Raw genomic sequence first — 20,711 nt, forward strand, 5'->3', positions numbered from 1 at the left:
TTTGGCGTAGGTGATTCAGGGAACTTGACTCTGATTACAAGGAAACATCAAACACAAAAGGAAAAATGTTCTTTTTTTTTTTTTTCTTTTGAGATGAAGTCTCATTCTTGTCCCCCACGCTGGAGTGCAATGGCACAATCTCAGCTCACTGCAACCTCTGCCTCCCGGGTTCAAGCGATTCTCCTGCCTCAGCCTTCCGAGTAGCTGGGACTACAGGCGACCGCCACAACGCCCAGCTAGTTTTTGTATTTTTAGTAGAGATGGGGTTTCACCATGTTGGCCAGGCTGGTCTTGAACTCCTGATCTCAGGTGATCTGCACCCCCTTGGCCTCCCAAAGTGCTGATATTATAGGCATGGGCCACCGCACCCAGCGAAATGTTCTATTTTTTTTAAAGGGGGAAAATTATACTCTTCTAATATGTTAATGTCATGTAACTCAAAGAAAGGCTGAGGAAATGTTCGAGATTAGAAGAGGCTAGGAGCTGCGCCAACTCAATGTGACAACTGACCCTAGATGACCAGAGGACAGGAAATGCAATGAAGGACATTGTTGACTCAACTACCAAAATTGGAAAATGGACAATAGATAAGAAGGCTGTATCAATGTTAAACTTACTGAAGTTGGTAACTGTATAGTTATATGAGAGAATATTCCTAACCTTAAGAAATACACACTGAAGTATTTAGGAGTAAAGAGTCATAATATATACAATTTATCTTCAAATAGTTCAGAAAACAGATTGTGTGCCTATGTGTGCATATTCACGTATGTGTAGAGACACAACAAAGGAAGGGGCCAATGCTAACAGTTGGTGAATCTGGGTAAAAGGTATACCAGTGTCCTTTGTGCTACTTTTGTAATTTTGCAATTATTCCAAGTAAAGTTAGGGGGAAAAAAGTGCCCCTGCTTTAGACCACACAACTTCCATCATGGCAATGCTATTAAAAAAGGAGAATAAAGTTTCCATCCATTCCTACTGATCTCAACCCTGGGAGCCCCCACTGAGTGGCTGCAACTGGTAGCAGAACATGCCTCTCTCCTCACTCTCCCTAGGAGGCCAGCTTTCAGCTGTACCTTCTTCTAAAACAGATTTATTTTCCTTCTACGAGTTTCTAGACTTCCAAAGGCAGCTTAAATGTAGTCTTTGGCACGTTATTTTCTGAGGCTATTTTTAAAGTTACATTCTTTTTAAATTTGGGGGGATAGACCATAGGCACCCTGCCCTGAGCGCAGAGCCTCACCGTCCCAGGCCTCGTGAAGTCCACACTGTGTGCCAGGCTCTGCCGCATCTGGTTACTGAACAGGCGGACACAGACGCTCTGGAGGTATTCAGGGGTGATCTGCAAGGAGGACACAAAGACATCTGGTGACGGCATGAAATTCACCGAGGGACACCTGAGGCACGCTGGCAATTATTAGAGTGGTCTCTCAACAGCTTTCTGTAAGGCACGATGATGAGATATATAAGCTAGAAAAATAATCATTTCCTTTAACATCAGAGTTCCTGGGAGGAGAGAAAGCACTGGCCCTGACAGAACAAGGTGCTAACACACTGCAGGTGTGCTCATGAGACATCAGACGCAAATTATCTAACTCCACTTCAGCTATCTCCACTGTCATGTAGAATAAACAGATCCTAAACCATTTTGGTAAATTACAAATAAACAACAAAGTCACTGGACAACCATAATGTGGGGGAAAGAGAGCCAAGCTTCATATCTGAAGATCAGGGCTCAAGTCCTGGACTCGAGAAGACCAACAGCTCTGCCTCTCACTTTCCACACCTTTATTGTAACAGTTGCAGTGAGCAGGTAAATGAGGTCACAGATATCTCTGGCACATGACAGGTGGCTCAGCCAGTGCTTGCTGAATGAGTGATGGAAACACTTTTAATCAACTATCCAGTGCTTGACCATGTGTGGCCAAGCTGCTGTTGCCATCAATGCTGCTGGATCCTGCATTCTCCTTTAGCATCTCTTGTGCCTCTCTCACCAGCTACGAGAATGCAGGACTGACATACAACATCGAAAGTGGTCACCTTGGAATTTTTTTCATCTATTTTCTTCTTAGAAAAATAATGTATGCTCATTTCAATGTACAAGTACCACAACCTCTCCTGAATCCCACCCTTCCCCCACAAACCAATCCCTGCAGATAACGACTATTAAAAAGTATACAACCTTCCACACTTTTTTTTACGCATGATAATTGGAAAAGAGCCTCCTCTTCCACATCTTCATGATTCCACCAGGGGAAACTTCCACATGGCAGTAGAAGCGGCTGCTTTCCCACCCCTTGCTCATACCCTTGCATGGGAGGAAGGCCATCCCCCCAGCCTGCATGGGAAGCAGGGCTACTCCACCCCTGCGGAGCTGGAAAGGGCTGGGCCCTTTTCTCTCCTCCTGGGCCTCCTGCCTATCCACTAGAAACTTCTGGTCTGCTTCAGCCACATAAAAGGCTCTGTCCGGCCGGGCGCGGTGACTCATGCCTGTAATCCCAGCACTTTGGGAGGCCGAGGTGGGCAGATCACGAGGTCAGGAGATTGAGACCATAGTGAAACCCCGTCTCTACTGAAAATACAAAAAATTAGCTAGGCGCAGTGGCAGGCGCCTGTAGTCCCAGCTACTCGGGAGGCTGAGACAGGAAAATGGTATGAACCCGGGAGGCGGAGCTTGCAGTGAGCCGAGATAGCGCCACTGCACTCGAGCTTGGGCGACAGAGCCAGACTCCATCTCAAAAAAAAGAAAAAAAAAAAGGCTCTGTCCATCCTTCGGCAGAAGTCTGTCATCCCTTGTTGCACAGCTACATTTGAAGTGACTCAGAGAAAAAGGGACCGCATCCCAGGGCTAGATCTCCTACATTATCCTGAGTCCATTCCTTCTGAATTCCTATAGTAAATTTCTGTAGTATTAAAATTTAAACATTCATTTTTCAGGCCTGGCGTAGTGGCTCATGCCTGTAATCCCAGCACTTTGTGAGGCTCAGGCAGGCGGATCATTTGAGCTCAGGAGCTTGAGACCTGCCTGGGTAACATAGTGAAATACCACCTCTAATAAAAATAAAATAAAAATTAGCCAGGCATGGTGGCATACACCTGTAGTCCCAGCTACTTAGAAGGCTGAGGTGAGAGGATGACTTGAGCCTGGGAGGTCGAGACTGCAGTGAGCTGTGATTGCACCACTGCACTCCAGCCTGGACAACAGAGTGAGACCCTATCTCAAACAAATGAACAAAAAACATACCTTTTTCATCTTGTATTTTTAACCTTTCTTTCTATACTTATTCCTTTCCTACAACTAGAAACACGTTCACATATATTTCATATTAAAAACATACCTTCCCCATCTTCTACCCTAGATCTTCTTCTTCTTCTTCTTTCACCCTAGATCCTTATCTATCAATCACCCTCTCAACAGCTTCTCTTTATAGCCAAAGTCCTTGAAAGAACTGCTTATGTTTGCTGTCTCAACCCACCTTCACCTTTCAATACAATGTGACCAGCTATCCACCTGCGTTCCTCCATGGAAGCTCGCGTGGCAAAGCTCACAACCAAGACCAGCTTTCCACCTGCGTTCCTCCATGGAAACTCGCGTGGCAAGGCTCACAACCAGTGAACTTCTAAGTGTCAAAAACACTGGATGCTTTTCAGTTCTCTTCCTCTGGAGTTTTCTGTGGCTTTTGAGACTTTGGATCAAACCTTCAGTCCTGAAACTGTTTCCTCCTTTAACTTCCGAAACTGCTAGCAGAACCATTTCTCTAACAAGCCTATCTGATCATGTCACTTTCTTGCTTGAAACAGGAGAATGAGGAAAGAAGATGGATGGCTGACCAAAAAAATAAATAAATAAATATACATATGGCCAAGAACGATACATGAAAATATACTCAGCTTCATACATAATTAAAGAAATCTAAATTAAAATATGCAGAATGCCAAGTTTTACTTACCAAACTGACAAAAAGATTTCAAAGTTTAATCCTATTTGGTGTTGCCGTGTGTTGACATTTTAGGACAAATAATTGGGCAACCTCTATCCAAATGCTCATGCCCAAACCTTTGCCCTAGCAATTCCACTTTTAGAATTTTATCAAGATGCTGAGGTGAGCGGATCACGAGGTCAGGAGATCGAGACCACTCTGGCTAACAATGTGAAACCCCGTCTCTACTAAAAATACAAAAAAAATTGGCCGGGCGCCTGTAGTCCCAGCTACTTGGGAGGCTGAGGCAGGAGAATAGCGTGAACCCAGGAGGCGGAGCTTGCAGTGAGCGGAGATCTTGCCACTGCACTCCAGACTGGGCGACAAAGTGGGACTCCGTCTCAAAAAAAGAAAAAAAAAAATTTTATTAAGATGTACAGTATACACAAGGATGTCCACTACAACATTTTTTGTTATAGCAAACAAAAAAACAAAAAATCTAAATGTTCATCACCAGAGATCTGATAATGATTCACTCTTATAATGGAATTGTATAAAAGAATTAAAAAGAATGAGGTGGATCTGATCATGTGTAAAGATCTCCAAGATGTATCGAAAGAGAAATAGCAAGTTTCAGAAGAGTAATGAATCATATGATCCCAACTAAGTGTACAAATGCTGTACGTGTGTGTGTACACACACACACACATGCAGAGAAATGTTCTAAAATAATATACAAGACAATGTCAGTCTTGAACATCAATAAGGAAATGAATCTACAGCATTGTGGTGAAGGAGCTTTTGTTCCTTACTATACGCTTCTCTGAATTGTTTCAATCTTTTACTATGAGAATGCGGTTCTTTTACATTAAAAAGGTTAGTAAAGAGTCCAGCTTTCCTCCTCTGATCCATCTTTTTTTAAAGTAAATTTAATTTATTTATTTGAGACATAGTTTCACTCTGTCGCCCAGGCTGTAGCGCAATCTTGGCTCACTGCAACCTCTGCCAGCCGGGTTCAAGAGATCCTCCTGCCTCAGCCTCCTGAGTAGCTGGGATTACAGATGTGCTCCATTACGTCTAGCAAATTTTTGTATTTTTAGTAGAGACGGTGTTTCGCCATGTTGGCCAGGGCTCTGGTCTTGAACTCCTGATCTCAGATGATCTGCCCGCCTTGGCCTCCCAAAGTGCTGAGATTACAGGTGTGAGACACCATGCCTGGCTAATTCTATTTTTAATTGTATATTTTTAGTGACAGAGGTCTCACCATGTTGACCAGAGTGGTCTCAAACTTCTGGCCTCAAGTGATCCTCCCACCTCAGCCTTCCAAAGTGCTGGGATTACAAGTGTGAGCCACTGTGCCTGGCCTGAATTATTTTTTATAACTGCAGTGTGAATCTACAATTACTTCAATTTTTTAAAAATCTGTATGTCCACAAATAGATTTTATCGTACTTTATAAAAAGTCAGGAATGAGATAAAGATGCCCATGATGACATTATTCAACAATATCCCACAGGCCATAGCCAATGTACTAAGAAAAGTTAAGATAAATTTTAAAAGCAAAACACAAATATTATTTGATAACATGACTGTCAATCTAGAATACAGAAGAATCAATTAAAAAAACTCAAGATTAATGGGATTTAGAAAAGTAGCTGGATATGAAACCAATATTAGAAAATCAGTGGCTTTCCTACGTGACAGCAGGACATGTCCCCCTCATTTTTTTGCCAGCACATATTTTTCCTCGCCAGACTTATCCTTTGCTAATATTAATAAGGTAGACGCTGGGCACGATGGCTCACACCTTTAATCCCAGCACTTTGGGAGGCCAAGGTGGGAGGATCATTTGAGCCCACGTGTTCAAAATCAGCCTGGGCAACAGACCATGTCTCAATTTTTTGAAAAATATTTTCTCAAAAAAGGGCCAGATGCAGTGGCTCACACCTGTAATACCAGCACTTTGGGAGGCCAACGCTGGCAGATTACCTGAGGTCAGGAGTTCGAGACCAGCCTGACCAACATGGAGAAACCCCGTCTCTACTAAAAATACAAAATTAGCTGGGTGTGGTGGCACATGCCTGTAATCCCAGTTACTAGGGAGGCTGAGGCAGGAGAATCACTTGAATCTGGGAGGTGGAGGTTGCAGTAAGCTGAGATCACGCCACTGCATTCCAACCTGGGCAACAAGAGCAAAACTCCGCCTCAAAAAAAAAAAAAAAAAAGGAAAAAAAGAATAAGGTAGAGAAATACAAATATAGCAGACAGTATGTTAAGAAAAATGGATAAAACACTGCAAGAAGCTTGATAAAAACAGTAAAAAATATCGGCCTTATCTCCTTCATGCATGTTGGCTTTTGGAAACAGAGCGGCAGGTGCCAATGGCTTGGAATGGAGAGAGGCAGACTCCATCTGCCATATCAACATAGTCCATGCCCATAAGCCTTCTTCATTGCCAAACAGACATACACACAACTGGGGGTCTTCCTTACCATCTTGCCGCTGACTGTGGCCTCTAGAGAATCCACCAGTTCCGCTGTGACTCCAATAAGATTGTGGTAGTCAGCCTGGATCTTATTGTACCGTTTGAGGTACGTCATTGACCTACGTTCAGCTTCAACCAGCTGCTGGTGGAGCTGCTGCAACATTTCTAGGAAGACAGTTTATATTAAAATAAAAAAACAACATCAATACAAATCCACAATATGAAAAATAATTGTATTCTTCTCAAAGAACTACCATATTTACTGTCAGAATGTTTTGTTGTAACAAACTTGACACCATTTGTGTTTCACACTTACTTCTATTTTATGCCACATTTATTTACATAGTGCTTTATAACCAACTGACTTAAAACTTCCTTTTCAGGAAGTTCAACTCAATCCTCACTGGGTTTCCTAAGAAAATTTATTCCCTTGACTGAATCTCATGCAATTTCTTTTAGTTCTCTATGTCTAAGAAAATAAACATTTCTAGGGCTGGTGGTGGCTCACGCCTATAATCCCAACACTTTGGGAGGCCGAGGTGGGCAGATCACTTGAGGCCAGGAGTTGGAGACCAGCTTGGGCAACATGGTGAAACCCCATCTCTACTAAAAAAATACAAGAATTTGCCAGGCATGGTGGTGCTCGCCTATAATCCCAACTACTTAGGAGGCTGAGGCATGAGAATCACTTGAAGCTGGGAGACAGCAGTTGCAGTGAGCCAAGATCGTGCCACTGCCCTCCAGCCTGGGCAACTGGGCAACAAAGCGAGACTTTGTCTCAAAAAAAAAGAAATGTTTTATTCTGTACTGAGCTCACAAAATGCCTAAATCAAACCTGTGTCTTTTTCTGTTTTTGTATTATGAAGTCGTCTAGGGGACAATTCATATCTGCAGGACACTTCTTTATTTTAAATAAAACTTTGGGTTACTTGACTCATGCTAGGAAAAATAAGAATCCAGAAGAGATTCCATCATTATGCCAGTTTGGTAAAGCATAAAAGCACTCCCACCAGGCCTTAGAGCAAGTAGCTTGGAAGGCTCAGGATTATCAGCTCGGAATCCCCCCATGGGCAGCCCTAAAGACACTGAAGCCAAGCCGCCCTGGTCTCGGCAGAAACAGGCAAATCCCCATCGGTGTTAGCACTTCTTCGCCCATACCACTTTCCCTCTTTCTTGAAGGACATTTTAGACGAAAGGAGGTAGCACTGCCCCCAAACCACAAGCCTGGCCAACATGGGGAAACCTGTCTCTACCAAACATACAAAAATCAGCAGGCATGGTGGCGGACTCTCGTAATCCCAGCTACTTGGAAGGCTGAGGCAGGACAATTGCTTGAACCCGGGAGGAGGACGTTGCAGTGAGCCAAGATCATGCCACTGCACTCCAGGCTGGGCGACCAAGCCAGACTTCGTCTCAAAAAAAAAAAAAAAAAAAAAAGGCCGGGCGCGGTGGCTCAAGCCTGTAATCCCAGCACTTTGGGAGGCTGAGATGGGCGGATCACGAGGTCAGGAGATCGAGACCATCCTGGCTAACACGGTGAAACCCCGTCTCTACTAAAAACTACAAAAAACTAGCTGGGCGACGTGGCGGCGCCTGTAGTCCCAGCTACTCAGGAGGCTGAGACAGGAGAATGGCGTGAACCCGGGAGGCGGAGCTTGCAGTGAGCCGAGATCCGGCCACAGCACTCCAGCCTGGGCGACAGAGCGAGACTCCGTCTCAAAAAAAAAAAAAAAAAAAAAAAAAAAAATTTGTTTCAGGTGGGGCATGGTGGCTCATACCTATAATCCCAGCACTTTGGGAAGCCGAGGCGGGTGAATTGCTTGAAGCCAGGAGTTCGAGACCAGCCTGACCAACATGGTGAAACCCCTTTTCTACTAAAAGTACAAAAATTAACTGGGCACGGTGGCACGCGCCTGTAATCCCAGCTACTCGGGTGGCTGAGGCACTAGAATGGCATGAACCCAGGAGGCAGGGGTTACAGTGAGCCAAGATCACGCCACTGCGCTCCAGCCTGGGCAACAGAACTGTCTCAAAAAAGTAAATAAATACAAATAAAGTTTTTCATATATATATAGTTCAAAATTAGATCAGCTAAAACTTCTAAAGATGAAAATTCTACAGATTACTATTCATAATCCCATATTGCAGTAGTAAGTATTGGAGAACATCTATGCAAACTTTCTCAACACAGACCAAGTGGTACATGATAAATCGAGTACCAAAACCCATTAGCTAGGCTCAGTGATCTCCGAAAGCACCAATGTGAATGTCCCCAAAGCAGTCCCTCTGGACTGCACAAAGGAACCCTTTCCCCCAGAAGTTCATTCTGCAATTTACTAAACATAAAGAGATTATCTGTGGAACTTTTGCCTTGGGAACCCAGGATCAGAATTTACGACAATTTCAAAGTGTGGCACATCTCAGGGATAAAAGGCCGAACTGCCTGCAGCCTATTGGAAACAGAGAAGCAGGTAATAGGGCTGAAATGTTTGTGACCATTTTTAAATACAGTCAGCACTCCATATCCATGGGTACTGCATCTATGGATTCAACCACTTCAGGTCAAAAATATTCGGGAAAAAAGCACCTGTACTGAACACATACAGACTTTTTTTCCATATCATTTTCATGTCATAAACAAAACGGTCTAACAACAATATACACAGCATTTACACTGCATTAGGTATAGGTAATCCAGAGATGATTTAATGTATATGGGAGGACGTGTGTAGGTTGTATGCAAATACCATGCCATTTTATATAAAGGACTTGAGCATCTGTGGACTTTGGTTATCTGTGGGGGTCCTGGAAGCAATCCCTATAGAAACTGAGGGACAACTGTATACTCTTTAGGAGGACAGCCTGCTACCCAGAGACATCACCTCGCAGATACTTTAGCTACAAACAAGACCTGTCCGTGACTATAAGCTATTTGGGTGACAGCTCAAACACATCAGCTTTATTTCAGAGCATTAAACAGGACTTTCTATTTTCCCTGTCAAAAGTTTTATGAGACAAGAACAGCTAAGCCAAGATGCCTTGCCATGCAAGACCTCAACTTCCTCTTCTTTTTTTTTTTTTTTTTTTTTTTTTTGAGATGGAGTCTGGCTTTGTCACCATGCCAGACTTTGGTGCAATCATAGCTCGCTGCAACTCCTGGGCTCAAACCATTCTCCCATCTCAGCCTCCTGAGTAGCTGGGACTTCAGATGGGCATCGCTGCACTTGGTTAATTTTTTTTTAGTTTTTGTAGCAATAGGGTCTCACCATGTTGGCCAGGCTGGTCACAAACTCCTGGCCTCAAGCTATCCTCCCACCTCAGCCTCCCACAGTGCTGGGATTACGGGCATGAGCCACCACGCCTAGTGGCAAGACCTCAACTTTTAATGGAGATGTCTTATTATAACCTTCATGTTATTTTAATAAAACCATCTTAGTCATGCCAGTGAATTTTACTGAGACTCTTCATATCCCAAACTACTGACATAACAGTGATGTAAATCTCTCCCCCATCACTGAGGCTTTCTTTTCTAACCTTTCTACTTCACTTAGGGCACTGCATTTTTTTTTTTTTTTTAAGGGTAAATGAGATTTTAATTGGCTGCTCAAGACAAAATGATCAACTTTTAAATATGGAATTGTTTTTCTCACCCACTATGAAAAGCTAAAATTAACTCCTCTGTCTTTATAATGATATACTCTTTCCTGTTTTTATTCAGATAAAAATGATCTCTTTGCTACTTTGCTAATCCACAGATACTGGATGAAGAAAGTTACAATATAACTTATGAATATGAGTCATTATTTTTTAAAATACTGTTTAGGGCTCCAAACTCCAGAAAAATGATCAACTGCTCATTTTCTGAAAGGGTTGAATCAATTCATGCTAGAAATGCCAAAAGATACTATTTCTGTATCCTTTTTAAGTGACTAGGTAAAAATAATAATCCGATGTTACTATATAGTCAACCTGTTTTTATTCCATACAACATTTCAAACGTAATTCCTTTTGAGAGAAGTTTCTGCTGCAAGTACCTTTCTTTCCTTCTTTAAAAGCTTACGGCAATCTCACTTTAGGCATGAAAACTTCCTATCAAGATATACAGAACAATGATATCACGTAACCAGTTCATTTAAAACAATGCCTGAGTCTAGAATTAAATTAAACTGGGGGCATGTCTGTGCCTTTGGTTACTGCAGCCTTAGCTGCAGGATGAGGAGACAAGGGGGTGACAAATGACTCTCATGCCTGGGCCCAAAATGCGAATCTCCAGTCTCCATAGCAACACCGCATTACAGAGTTCACTCCGCCACAGACACACTTTGCTTGTGAGACTCAAATCCACAGCCATTCTGCTTGGCTTCCAGAAAACTCAGTTAAAATCAACCCTAAAGAAGGCTTAAAAACTCGTCTCCTTACTGAAATTCCAACATTAAAAACCTGTAGAGAAACACAGCTCTTTTATTTGCATTCCCCTTCCCACGTTTACTTGATCTGCAAAACTGGGCCACTTATCAGATTGACATAATGCTCCCAGAAAAAAGCTATGCTCAAAAATGGAAGTGTATGCTAGTGGCACATGAGCTGCAGAAACTCAGGAACCAGGGAGAAGTCTCTCACCACCTTCCCGCCCCCACTGCCTGGGTGTCCAAAGGCTAGTTCAGAACAGCAACTTGGCAGATTTAACTAACAACTAAGGCAGTTCTCTAGGGTCCAGGGATGCAGGGTGTGGTGGTGGTTTTAAAATGCCTGCAGTCTTTGACACAACCTCCTTCCCATCAAGAAGAGGAATGTAATCTTTCTCTGAAGGTGAGGGGGCCTAAGTAATTCACTTGCATGAAACAGAATGCAGTAGATATGACTGACTTCCTTCAGAGGCTGGGTTAGAAAAAGTGGTACAGCTTCCTCCTGGCTCTCTCTGGGGACATTCATCCTTGGAACCCAGGCAACATGCCTGGAGGAAGCCCAGGCCACAAGGAAAGGCCACAGAGGTGTTCTCGTCAAGGGCCTCTGCTGAGACCCCAGGTGATAGCCAGCACCGAACACCACTCTGCATATGAGTGCCTGGAGTTGGCCCCACCCCGCTCCACCTGACTGCACAGGAGAGACATGCTGGGGGAGAACAGCTTCACTGAGCCCACAGCTCCCAGACCATGCAGGCTCATCACCACCATTGTAAGTGAATGTCGTTGTTTTGTGCCACCAAGTCAGGATGGTCTGTCAGGCAGTAATGGAACAGTGGGCTGAGGTGCATTTCCAGGAGCTGCAGGGCGAGATCCAAATTCCCAGCCCAGTCGAAGATACTAGCTGTGTTGGATGTGAGTAAACTGGACCGCGATGCACCCTGGCCAAGGCCTGGGCCCAGGTTAGAACTGAGAGAGCGGGCCTGCAGGGCTGAGGATGCAGACTGGGACTCTTCCTCCACATACTGTGCTGGGGGCAGGGCAACCTTGGGGAGCTCCAAGACTCACGGTGCTCTTGCGACCCTTGGAGCAGTCTAGGTTGATCCCGTGGGGCCACATCTGTAGCCCTGCCCCTCCATGAAGGGTCAGCAGGGCCTGTCCCCTCTGAGGGACAGAAGGGTCAGCCTGGCTGGCAGAACCAGTAGCACACTTAGAATGGCTGAGCTGGGGATGCCTGAGGCTACCAAGAGCGAAACCAAGCATCCAAAGCCTTCTCAAAGGCTGACGCTGCCAAAGCCATCTTGAGTGACAAACCCAAACCCAAGCTCTCCCTGAGGTTGACAAATCCCATTGCTCAACTGCCAACTCCCTGGTGAGCAAAGAGCTAAATAATTTACTAATTAATGCTTCCTTTCTTTAAAAGAGTTTCATTCCCTAAAAAGAAACAGGAAAAACCAATGGCAGGAAGTTCTGAAATCCTCTCTGACATGACTCTGCTTTGAAAGGGCAAATGTGCTGGTGCATGGAACAAGATCTCCTGTAGTCACACTCCACCTGCTGGGAACTGAGGGTTATGCCATCAATATTCACCAGAAGGAGGACACACCATCACAGGCCCTTCCCAGCATCATCATTTAAGCAGCTTTCACAATGTAGTATCAAAGGCAAAACTGAGGCACAGTGCCCCAGCTGTGGCCACCAACTTCATATTAACTATACTTTTTCTCACCTTATTCAAAAGTGAATAGTTCTGGTAAAAATGATTGACCATGGAAAAATAACACTTTATGCTACAAACTGAAGGCTGGAATTCCTACTTTGGAACGGAAAATGCTTGATAAGAATGGGTACTCCATATGTCTTCAAAGACCCCAGTTGACTAGTTCAAGGTAAAAGTTAAACGTATTAAAATAATTAAAATAAATTAAATTAAAAGAATTCTCTCCTTATCCAAGCTGCCCTATGCCTTCTAGGGAAAATGTGTTGCTGTTGCAGTTACTTCCCTTTGGGACATTATTGGATTCTCTTCATTTGCCCAAGGCTTAGCTATCTGATATGCAAGGCGAAGCTAACAATACTGGCCCCCCGTGAAAATGGGCCTCAAGGAACTGCAGATCAATATGACTGCAAAGCCTTTCATAAATATTTAGACTCTTAAAGCCAAAATCATGAATTATCTCCATCTTTGCGCCGATCTTACTACTTAAAACCTGAACTGGCCAAGTTGTTTTTAGACAAATTTAAATCTAGATGATTTACCTTTGTTACTTTGTCCATTCTCCTTCTGGGATGAAAAGGAAGTTCAGGAAAACAGGCATTCAGGGAACAGTACTTGGGGTATCGGACATCCTGCGGCCAGTGTGAGAAAGCACCGCAGCATGGTGAAACAGAGTTCTCGGGGCGGGAGGGCCAGCTCCACCTGTTGCTATAAATAGCTAAGCAACTTCTCCATACTCACCGGACTCACTCCCAAACAAGTCCTCTTCTCCCCATCTCAATTATCACTGTCTGAATTCAAGTCTTGCACTATTTCAACAGCCTCCTATCCCCTTCCTATCCCCTTCCAAAGGCCTTCCCCACTGCTACCAAGCCATTCTACTAAAAATGGAAATCTGATTTTATACATACTTCAACTCTAACTTCAATTGAAAGCTTGATCCTAAGGAAACTGATATTGAGGTGAAAACAGCATAGCACAGTGTTGCTAAGACCACGGACGCTGGAGCCAGACTGCCTGGGTTCAAATCTCAGCTCCCACATGTCTGGCTGCATGACTGAAGGCAGTTACTTAACATGTTTCTTTTCCCTTAATTTGTCTTAAACTTTTCCTCAATTTTTTGGTAACAGTTTTATTCACATACTATACAATTCACCTATTTAAAGTGTACCTTTCAGGCCAGGCGTGGTGGCTCACGCCTGTAATCCCAACACTTTGGGAGGCCAAGGCTGATGGATCACAAGGTCAGGAGACTGAAACCATCCTGGCTAACACAGTGAAACCACATCTGTACTAAAAATACAAAAAAAAAAAAAAAAAAATTAGCCAGGTATGGTGGCGGGCGCCTGTCGTCCCAGCCACTCAGGAGGCCGAGGAACGAGAACGGTGTGAACCCGGGAGGCGAAGCTTGCAATGAGCGGATATCGTGCCACTGCACTACAGCCTGGGCTACAGAGTGAGACTCTGTCTCAAAAAAAGAAAAAATGCACAAATTAGCCAGGTGTGGTTGCGGGTGCCTGTAATCCCAGTTACTTGGGAGGCTGAGGCAGGAGAATCACTTGAACCCGTGGAGGTGGAGTTTGCAGTGAGCCGAGATCGCGCCATTTCACTCCAGCCTGGGCGACAAGAGCAAAACTCTGACTCAATAAATAAACAAATAAATAAATAAATAAAGCGTACATTTCAGTGGTTTTCAGAGTTGTGCAACTATCACTACAATCAATTTTAGAACATTTTCATCATCCTCCAAAAGAAACCCTGTACTCACTGCAGTTACTCCCATTTTCCCTGCTCTCCCCAGCTGCTGGCAACCACTGATCTACTTTCTGTCTCTCCAGATTTGCCTCTTTTGGACAAGTTATGAATAGAGTCATATAATACCTGGTCCCTGCCACTGGCTTCTTTCAGTGAGCATAACGCTTTCAAGGATCATTCATGTTACAGCATGAATCAGTGCTTCATTCCTTTTTATGGCTGGATAATATCAAATGATATTCCATCACTTGGATAACACCACAGTTTGTTTATCCATTCATAAGACAATAGACATTTGGGTTGTTTGCATTTTTGGTTATTATGAATAATGTTACTATGAACATTTGTGTACACGTTGTTGTGTGGACATACGTATGTTTTCATTTATCTTGAGTATATAGCTAGGACTGCAATTCCTGGGTCACGTGGTAACTCTGTTTAAACCTCTGAGGGAACTCAACCTGCTTTTGAAGGCTATTTAATGATATGGGACAATGTTCTCTTCCTTTGATAAAAATACATAGAAATATACGCACACATACATTTACCTACATTTATTACAATTTGGGGGTATGTCTGTATCAAATACATTTCTGTACTTTCCAAATTTTCTATAAGTAATACAGTTGATTTTATAATCAGGAAGTAAAAAGTGATTTTTTGCAATACAACTGTTATTCTCCTGTTTAAAATGCTTCAAAGGCTCCTTATTCCTTACAGGACTTTGCATAAACCTTTATGACCTAGGCCCTGTCTAGTCTCTGAGTTTGTCTATGTCAATACTCTGCTCCAGCAATATCAAATTATTTTAGTTTCCCAGGCACCGTCTCAGTGCCTTTGCACAGGCTGTTCCCTCTACCTGTAATTCCCATCCCTCCTGTGTTTGCCTCACAGACTCCCATTTTATTGTCCAAAGCTCCAATTTGGCTAAGAGAATTACACCTTGGCCTTTTCTTTATAACCCTAAATCCTAGAACAATATTTGACTCATAGTAGAAGCTTAATGTATTGAACTGAATTGCATATATTTTCATGTAACAAGGAAAATATTAGAATGTTATTTATAGTGACCTGCTACATTTCAGCATATGCTTCAAAGCATGTAGAACAGGATGAAAGGTGGTAAGTACTTAAAAACCCTAATGCTAATAGCTAACAGTTATCAAGCACTTACTATATACTGGACTGTTTCACACAAGTTATATGTATTAACTTAATCTTCATAATCTTCCTATAAAATAGGTACTATGATTTTTTTTTTATTCTTATTTTTTCGAGACAGGGTGTCACTATGTTGCCCAGGCTGAAGTTCAATGGCACGATCACAGCTCAATGCAGCCTCAACTTCCCGGGCTCAGGTGATTTGCCCACTTCAGTCTCCCCCAAATAGCTGGGACCACAGTCATGTGGACACTACCAGGCTCAGCTAACTTTTTGTACTTTTTGCAGAGATGGGATTTTGCCATGCTGTCCATGCTGAACTCAAACTCCTGGGCTCAAGTGATCCTCCCGCCTTAGCCTCCCAAACTGCTGGGATTGCAGGCATAAGTTACAGGGCCCAGTAAGGTACTGTTTTGAATATACTAATATATTATTAATATAACTAATATAATTTACCATGTAAATCATTTTGATTAGATTCTTAACATATTGGCACCCATAATTATTAAGCTGAGCTACTCTGGGCACACTGCCTATGGGGTAGCCCTGTTCCAAGAGGAGCAGTATCCAAAAAAAAAAAAAAAATTAAGCCAAGAAATACTTTTTAAAAGCATGTTCAAATAATTTTAAGTCAAGTTGAAAAAGTTCTAGTTTCACTGAAAACTACTGTATATGAAACTCTAGGAAGAAAAAGGATTGGATATGCCAACATCATGGTATGTAGGTAAAGAGAAGAATTTAAACGAAAGCCTTAAGGATACACAGGCAGAGAGGAGAGCTGTAGATCAGTCTGTTTGACTCAGGCCAGCCTAAGGAATTTGAAGACGGGCAACAGGGAAGGCTTAGGAAGCTCAAGAAGAAAAGCGGCATAGAATCCTAGTGACAAAAAAACCTCAATTAGGTCAAGAAAGTCAAATGCTTTGGAGTTAGAAAGGAAGCAGAAGGTATTATGTGGCAAAGTAGCTTATATTTTTCATGAAATAAAACAAAACAATCACCAATTTTATAATTCAAAACATTATGTTCTTGTTATGAAATAACTTTGGATACATTTTTATTCCGAATAAAAGGAGACACTTGTCTTTAAAGACTAATAACCTTTGGGAAATGAGTCTTCCATGGGCTGGGTGACCTAATGTTCTGCTCTTCCTGAAACAGGCTCTGTTTACACCTGTCACCCTGGTACTTTGTCCAGTTAGTGCCCCGTTTTACTCTCAAAAGTGTCCCAGTTTGAACTGGACTGTGGTGATACTGCACAGCTCTGTGCATTTGCCAAAAAGCATTAAATTGTACACTTACCAGGGGTAGATTTTACACCTCAATAAAGTTATTTAAAAAGAAATCCCAATTTGAATGACAAGTTAGATGGTCACCCGATCCATATGCCATGGCCTGAAGGCCTTAAAAGTGGTTAAGTGATATTTTGCAAATGGACAATTATCCCAAGGAGTTCTTTTACAAGAAGACAAACTTTCTTTTCTACCAAGACAGCTTCTAGCCACATGACATCAAAATAAGACCTAGCCAAAAAGAAAGACTCAGAGGCCTAATGACACAGAAGTTGGTCTCTGCAGGCCCTGCCACTAATGATTCTTTGATCTTGTAAATATGAAAGCAACACTATTAATTATCCCTATTTAATGAGGCAACCTAAGCCAGTGTGCCACTCTAAATAAAATCTGCTCTAAAACCATAGGTGGTCTCTATTTGCTTCAAAAGGATACATATATTGTTAAAAGCTTTGGCGTGTTGCTGGCTTTAAATACTAAAGCTAGAAACTTTTCCAACTTCAACTTTAACTCTGGAGTCCAGGAATCCTAAAGAAAAAAACAAGGGAACAAAAACACAAACATTAGATTACTAAGTACCAACAGTATCATCAAGTTGAGGTCATTGGGCCAAAAAACCCTGCACAGTGACTGAAACCAAAAGCAAAATGTCTTGCCAGTGATGTGAGGCTGTGAAAAACAGGTTTAGGACATTTGACCAACTCATTTATAGAAGATTCAAGTGTCCACAGTAGGAAGAAAAAATAGAGTTCTTTCATAAACAGGGAAAAAATAACCCTGAACATGATTTGAATATTTCACGTGATTTAAACACAGTCGTGACAAGGAACCTTATTAGGCTGCATACCAAAAATAGTTCAGTACAGTCTAGGCACGCACAGCACTGGGAGGCATAACATAAACAATTATCACTAAGTTACTGAGAGTTTCCCCAAGAAAGGGACTCATTTCCACAAACCTCATCTAGATAAGAAAAAAGGACAGAAGCTATTTTCTGCGACAAATACCCCATCATGTCAAGAATTATGATATAGTCTTAACACGATTTATCCTTTAAAAAGAAATTATTTATCTCAAATAATGCTTATTAAGAAGAAAAAATTAATGACTTAAATAAGAAAAAAACATAACAAGTAACTATCTTTGTCTCAGGACAATTTTCCTTATACTCCTTTATACAGAAATATCTTCTACCCAAACCAAGAAGTTCCACAAAAAAAGCAGCTAAGCCACTAAAAATGCATACCCACCATCCTCTTGGATGCTGCCCCATGGCCCTTGGACCTTTCCATCCTTCTCCACTGTCTGCCTCTCCAGCTCTGTATCCTCCTCCATGCCTCCCACCCCCACCCAATCATTCTAGCCAGTATGTCATCTGATTTCTGGAAAAAATACTGCCAGATGAACAGAAAGTTCTTTTTTTTTTTTGAGACAGAGTCTTGCTTTGTTACCCAGGCTGGAGTGCAGTAGCTCAATCTCAGTTCACTACAACCTCCGCCTCCAAGGTTCAAGCAACTCTCCTGCTTCAGCCTCCTGAGTAGCTGGGATTACAGGCGAGTGTCACCAAGCCTGGCTAATTTTTGTATTTTTTTTTTTTTTTGGTAGAGATGGGGTTTCACCATGTTGGCCAGGCTGGTCTCGAACTCCTGACCTCAAGTTATCCACCTGCCTTAGGCTTCCAAAGTGCTGGGATTACAGGCAAGAGCCCCCATGCCCAATCAGAGAGTTCTTATATTTTTAAAAAATTGTGTAATTCCCTTATACTGCATGATAACTTTGTTTATAACATGTGTGTTATTATGGATTGAACTGTGTTCCCTCAAAATACATGCTGAAATCCTAACCCCTGGTACCTCAGAACATGAGGTCGTTGGGAATGGGGTCATTGCCAATGTAATTAAAGTTAAGATAAAGGTCACATTGGAGTAGGGTGGGTCCTTAATCCAATATGACTGGTGTCATATTTAGAAAGAAATATTTAGACACAGACACAGAAGGAAGAAGGCCATGTGATGATGGAGACAGAGACTGGAATGATGCTGCCACAGTCACAGAACACCTGGGGGTACCAGAAGCTGGGAGGGGAAAGGAAGGATCCTCCCCTAGGATTCAGGGGCAGCATAGCCCGGCCAACACCTTGATTTCAGATTTGTAGCCTCCAGAACTGTAAGACAATGAATGTCTGCTGTCTCAGGGCACCTGGCCTGTGGTACTCGGTTAGGGCAGCCCTAGGGAAATCACCCAAGTGCTACAACTCTAGGTAGTCTATGCTCAACCACACAGAGAAGAATCTCAGGAAAGGACTGCTACATCTCAAAAAACAAAACGAAATGCTTGGGACACGCAGAATTCCAGTTAGATTGCTCTGTTGCTGACTACTATTTTGTATAACCAACAAATATGTGTTTTCAATGTAATTACTTACTTTATGATGCTCTGGTAATGACAAGGATGAGACTGAAATAAAGCCTCTCTGGACATGAGTCACTTATATTTTTTCTTGACCATTCTTACTTTTTCTGTGCTTTCAACTCTGAGAATAAGAACATTTCCTAGCTGGGCGTGGTGGCTCAATTTGTTAAATGAAGAGATGGTCAGAGACAGGAGGAAAATCAGAAGGAAAATTAGAGCAAGGAAGCCAAGGAGTTTTTTTTTTTTTTTTGAGACGGAGTCTTGCTCTGTCGCCCAGGCTGGAGCGCAGTGGCACAATCTTGGCTCACCCCAACCTCTGCCTCCCGAGTTCAAGAGATTCTCCTGCCTCAGCCTCCGGAGTAGCTGGGATAACAGGCATTAGCCACCATGCCTGGCTAATTTTTGTATTTTTAGTAGAGACGGGGTTTCACAATGTTGGCCAGGCTGGTCTGGAACTCCTGACCTCAGGTGATCCGCCCACCTTGGCCTCCCAAAGTGCTAGGATTAGAGGTGTGAGCCACCACACCTGGCCTAAATTTTTAATGTGTTAAAGAAATAAAAGAGAGGAAGGAATGAGAGACTATAAAAATGTTCCAGCAAATCTGAATAAACAACAACAAAAAACTTCTAATAAAGAGTTAACTGAAATTACAAATTCAATGAAAAGGTTAAAGAACAGACTAAACATAGCTGGAGGGTGAGTTTGTGAAGTGGAAGGCAGACGTGAAGAGATCACCCAGAATACAGCCAGAGAGATTAAGAGAAGGAAAACATAAGATATTAAAATGTATGGTGAGCACAATGATGTGCACGTTCTTAGCACCACTCAGCTGAACCCTCGAAAATGGTCAAAATGGTGGCAGTGCATGCCTACGGTCTAGCTACTCAGGAGGTTGAAGTGGGAGGATCACTTGAGCCAAGGAGGTCAAGGCTGTAGTGAGCTATAATCATGCACTTCAGCCTGGGGGATGGAGTGAGACTCCATCTCTTTAAAAAAAAAAAAAAAAAAGGTCAAAATGGTAAATTTTATGTTATGTGTATTTTATAATTTTTTTAATAAAAAAGACATGGAAGCTGGGTGCGGTGGCTCAAGCCTGTAATCCCAGCACTTTGGGAGGCCGAGACGGGCAGATCATGAAGTCAGGAGATTGAGACCATACTGGCTAACACGGTGAAACCCCGTCTCTACTAAAAATACAAAAAACTAGCCGGGCGAGGTGGCGGGCACCTGTAGTCCCAGCTACTCGGGAGGCTGAGGCAGGAGAATGGCGTGAACCCGGGAGGCGGAGCTGCACTCCAGCCCAGGTGACAGAACGAGACTCCGTCTCAAAAAAAAAAAAAAAAAGACATGGAGAATATAAGTCTAATATACATTTAGTCAGATATCTAGGCGATAATAAAGAGAATGGTAATATACAAAGAGATACAAATTGAGAATTTTTCAGAGTTGTTGAAAGACACAAAACTTCACATCCAGGAAACCCAACAAATCCCAAGTAAAAATAGAAATCTATCCCTAGAAACACTGTAGGGAAATGATACAATCCCAGAGGCCAGAGAAAAGAGATG

General features: G+C 42.7%; 1 protein-coding gene across 4 annotated transcripts in view; it reads right to left on the bottom strand.

Annotated features, from left to right (window-relative positions):
- The window catches only part of ARMC9 (armadillo repeat containing 9), a 188,728-nt gene that overhangs the window by 145,655 nt on the left and 22,362 nt on the right, over nucleotides 1-20,711 (bottom strand). For all 4 annotated transcript variants that reach the window (XM_010362003.2, XM_030916894.1, XM_030916895.1 and 1 more), the window contains exons 6-9: nucleotides 17,166-17,258; nucleotides 13,068-13,092; nucleotides 6,413-6,570; nucleotides 1,244-1,342 (exon numbers count right to left, since the gene is read on the bottom strand). In XM_010362003.2, the coding sequence (XP_010360305.2) occupies nucleotides 1,244-1,342; nucleotides 6,413-6,570; nucleotides 13,068-13,092; nucleotides 17,166-17,258 (375 nt within the window). The remainder of the gene's footprint in view (nucleotides 1-1,243; nucleotides 1,343-6,412; nucleotides 6,571-13,067; nucleotides 13,093-17,165; nucleotides 17,259-20,711) is intronic.

This window comes from Rhinopithecus roxellana, chromosome 14, assembly GCF_007565055.1.
Source record: "Rhinopithecus roxellana isolate Shanxi Qingling chromosome 14, ASM756505v1, whole genome shotgun sequence".
Lineage (NCBI taxonomy): Eukaryota > Metazoa > Chordata > Mammalia > Primates > Cercopithecidae > Rhinopithecus > Rhinopithecus roxellana.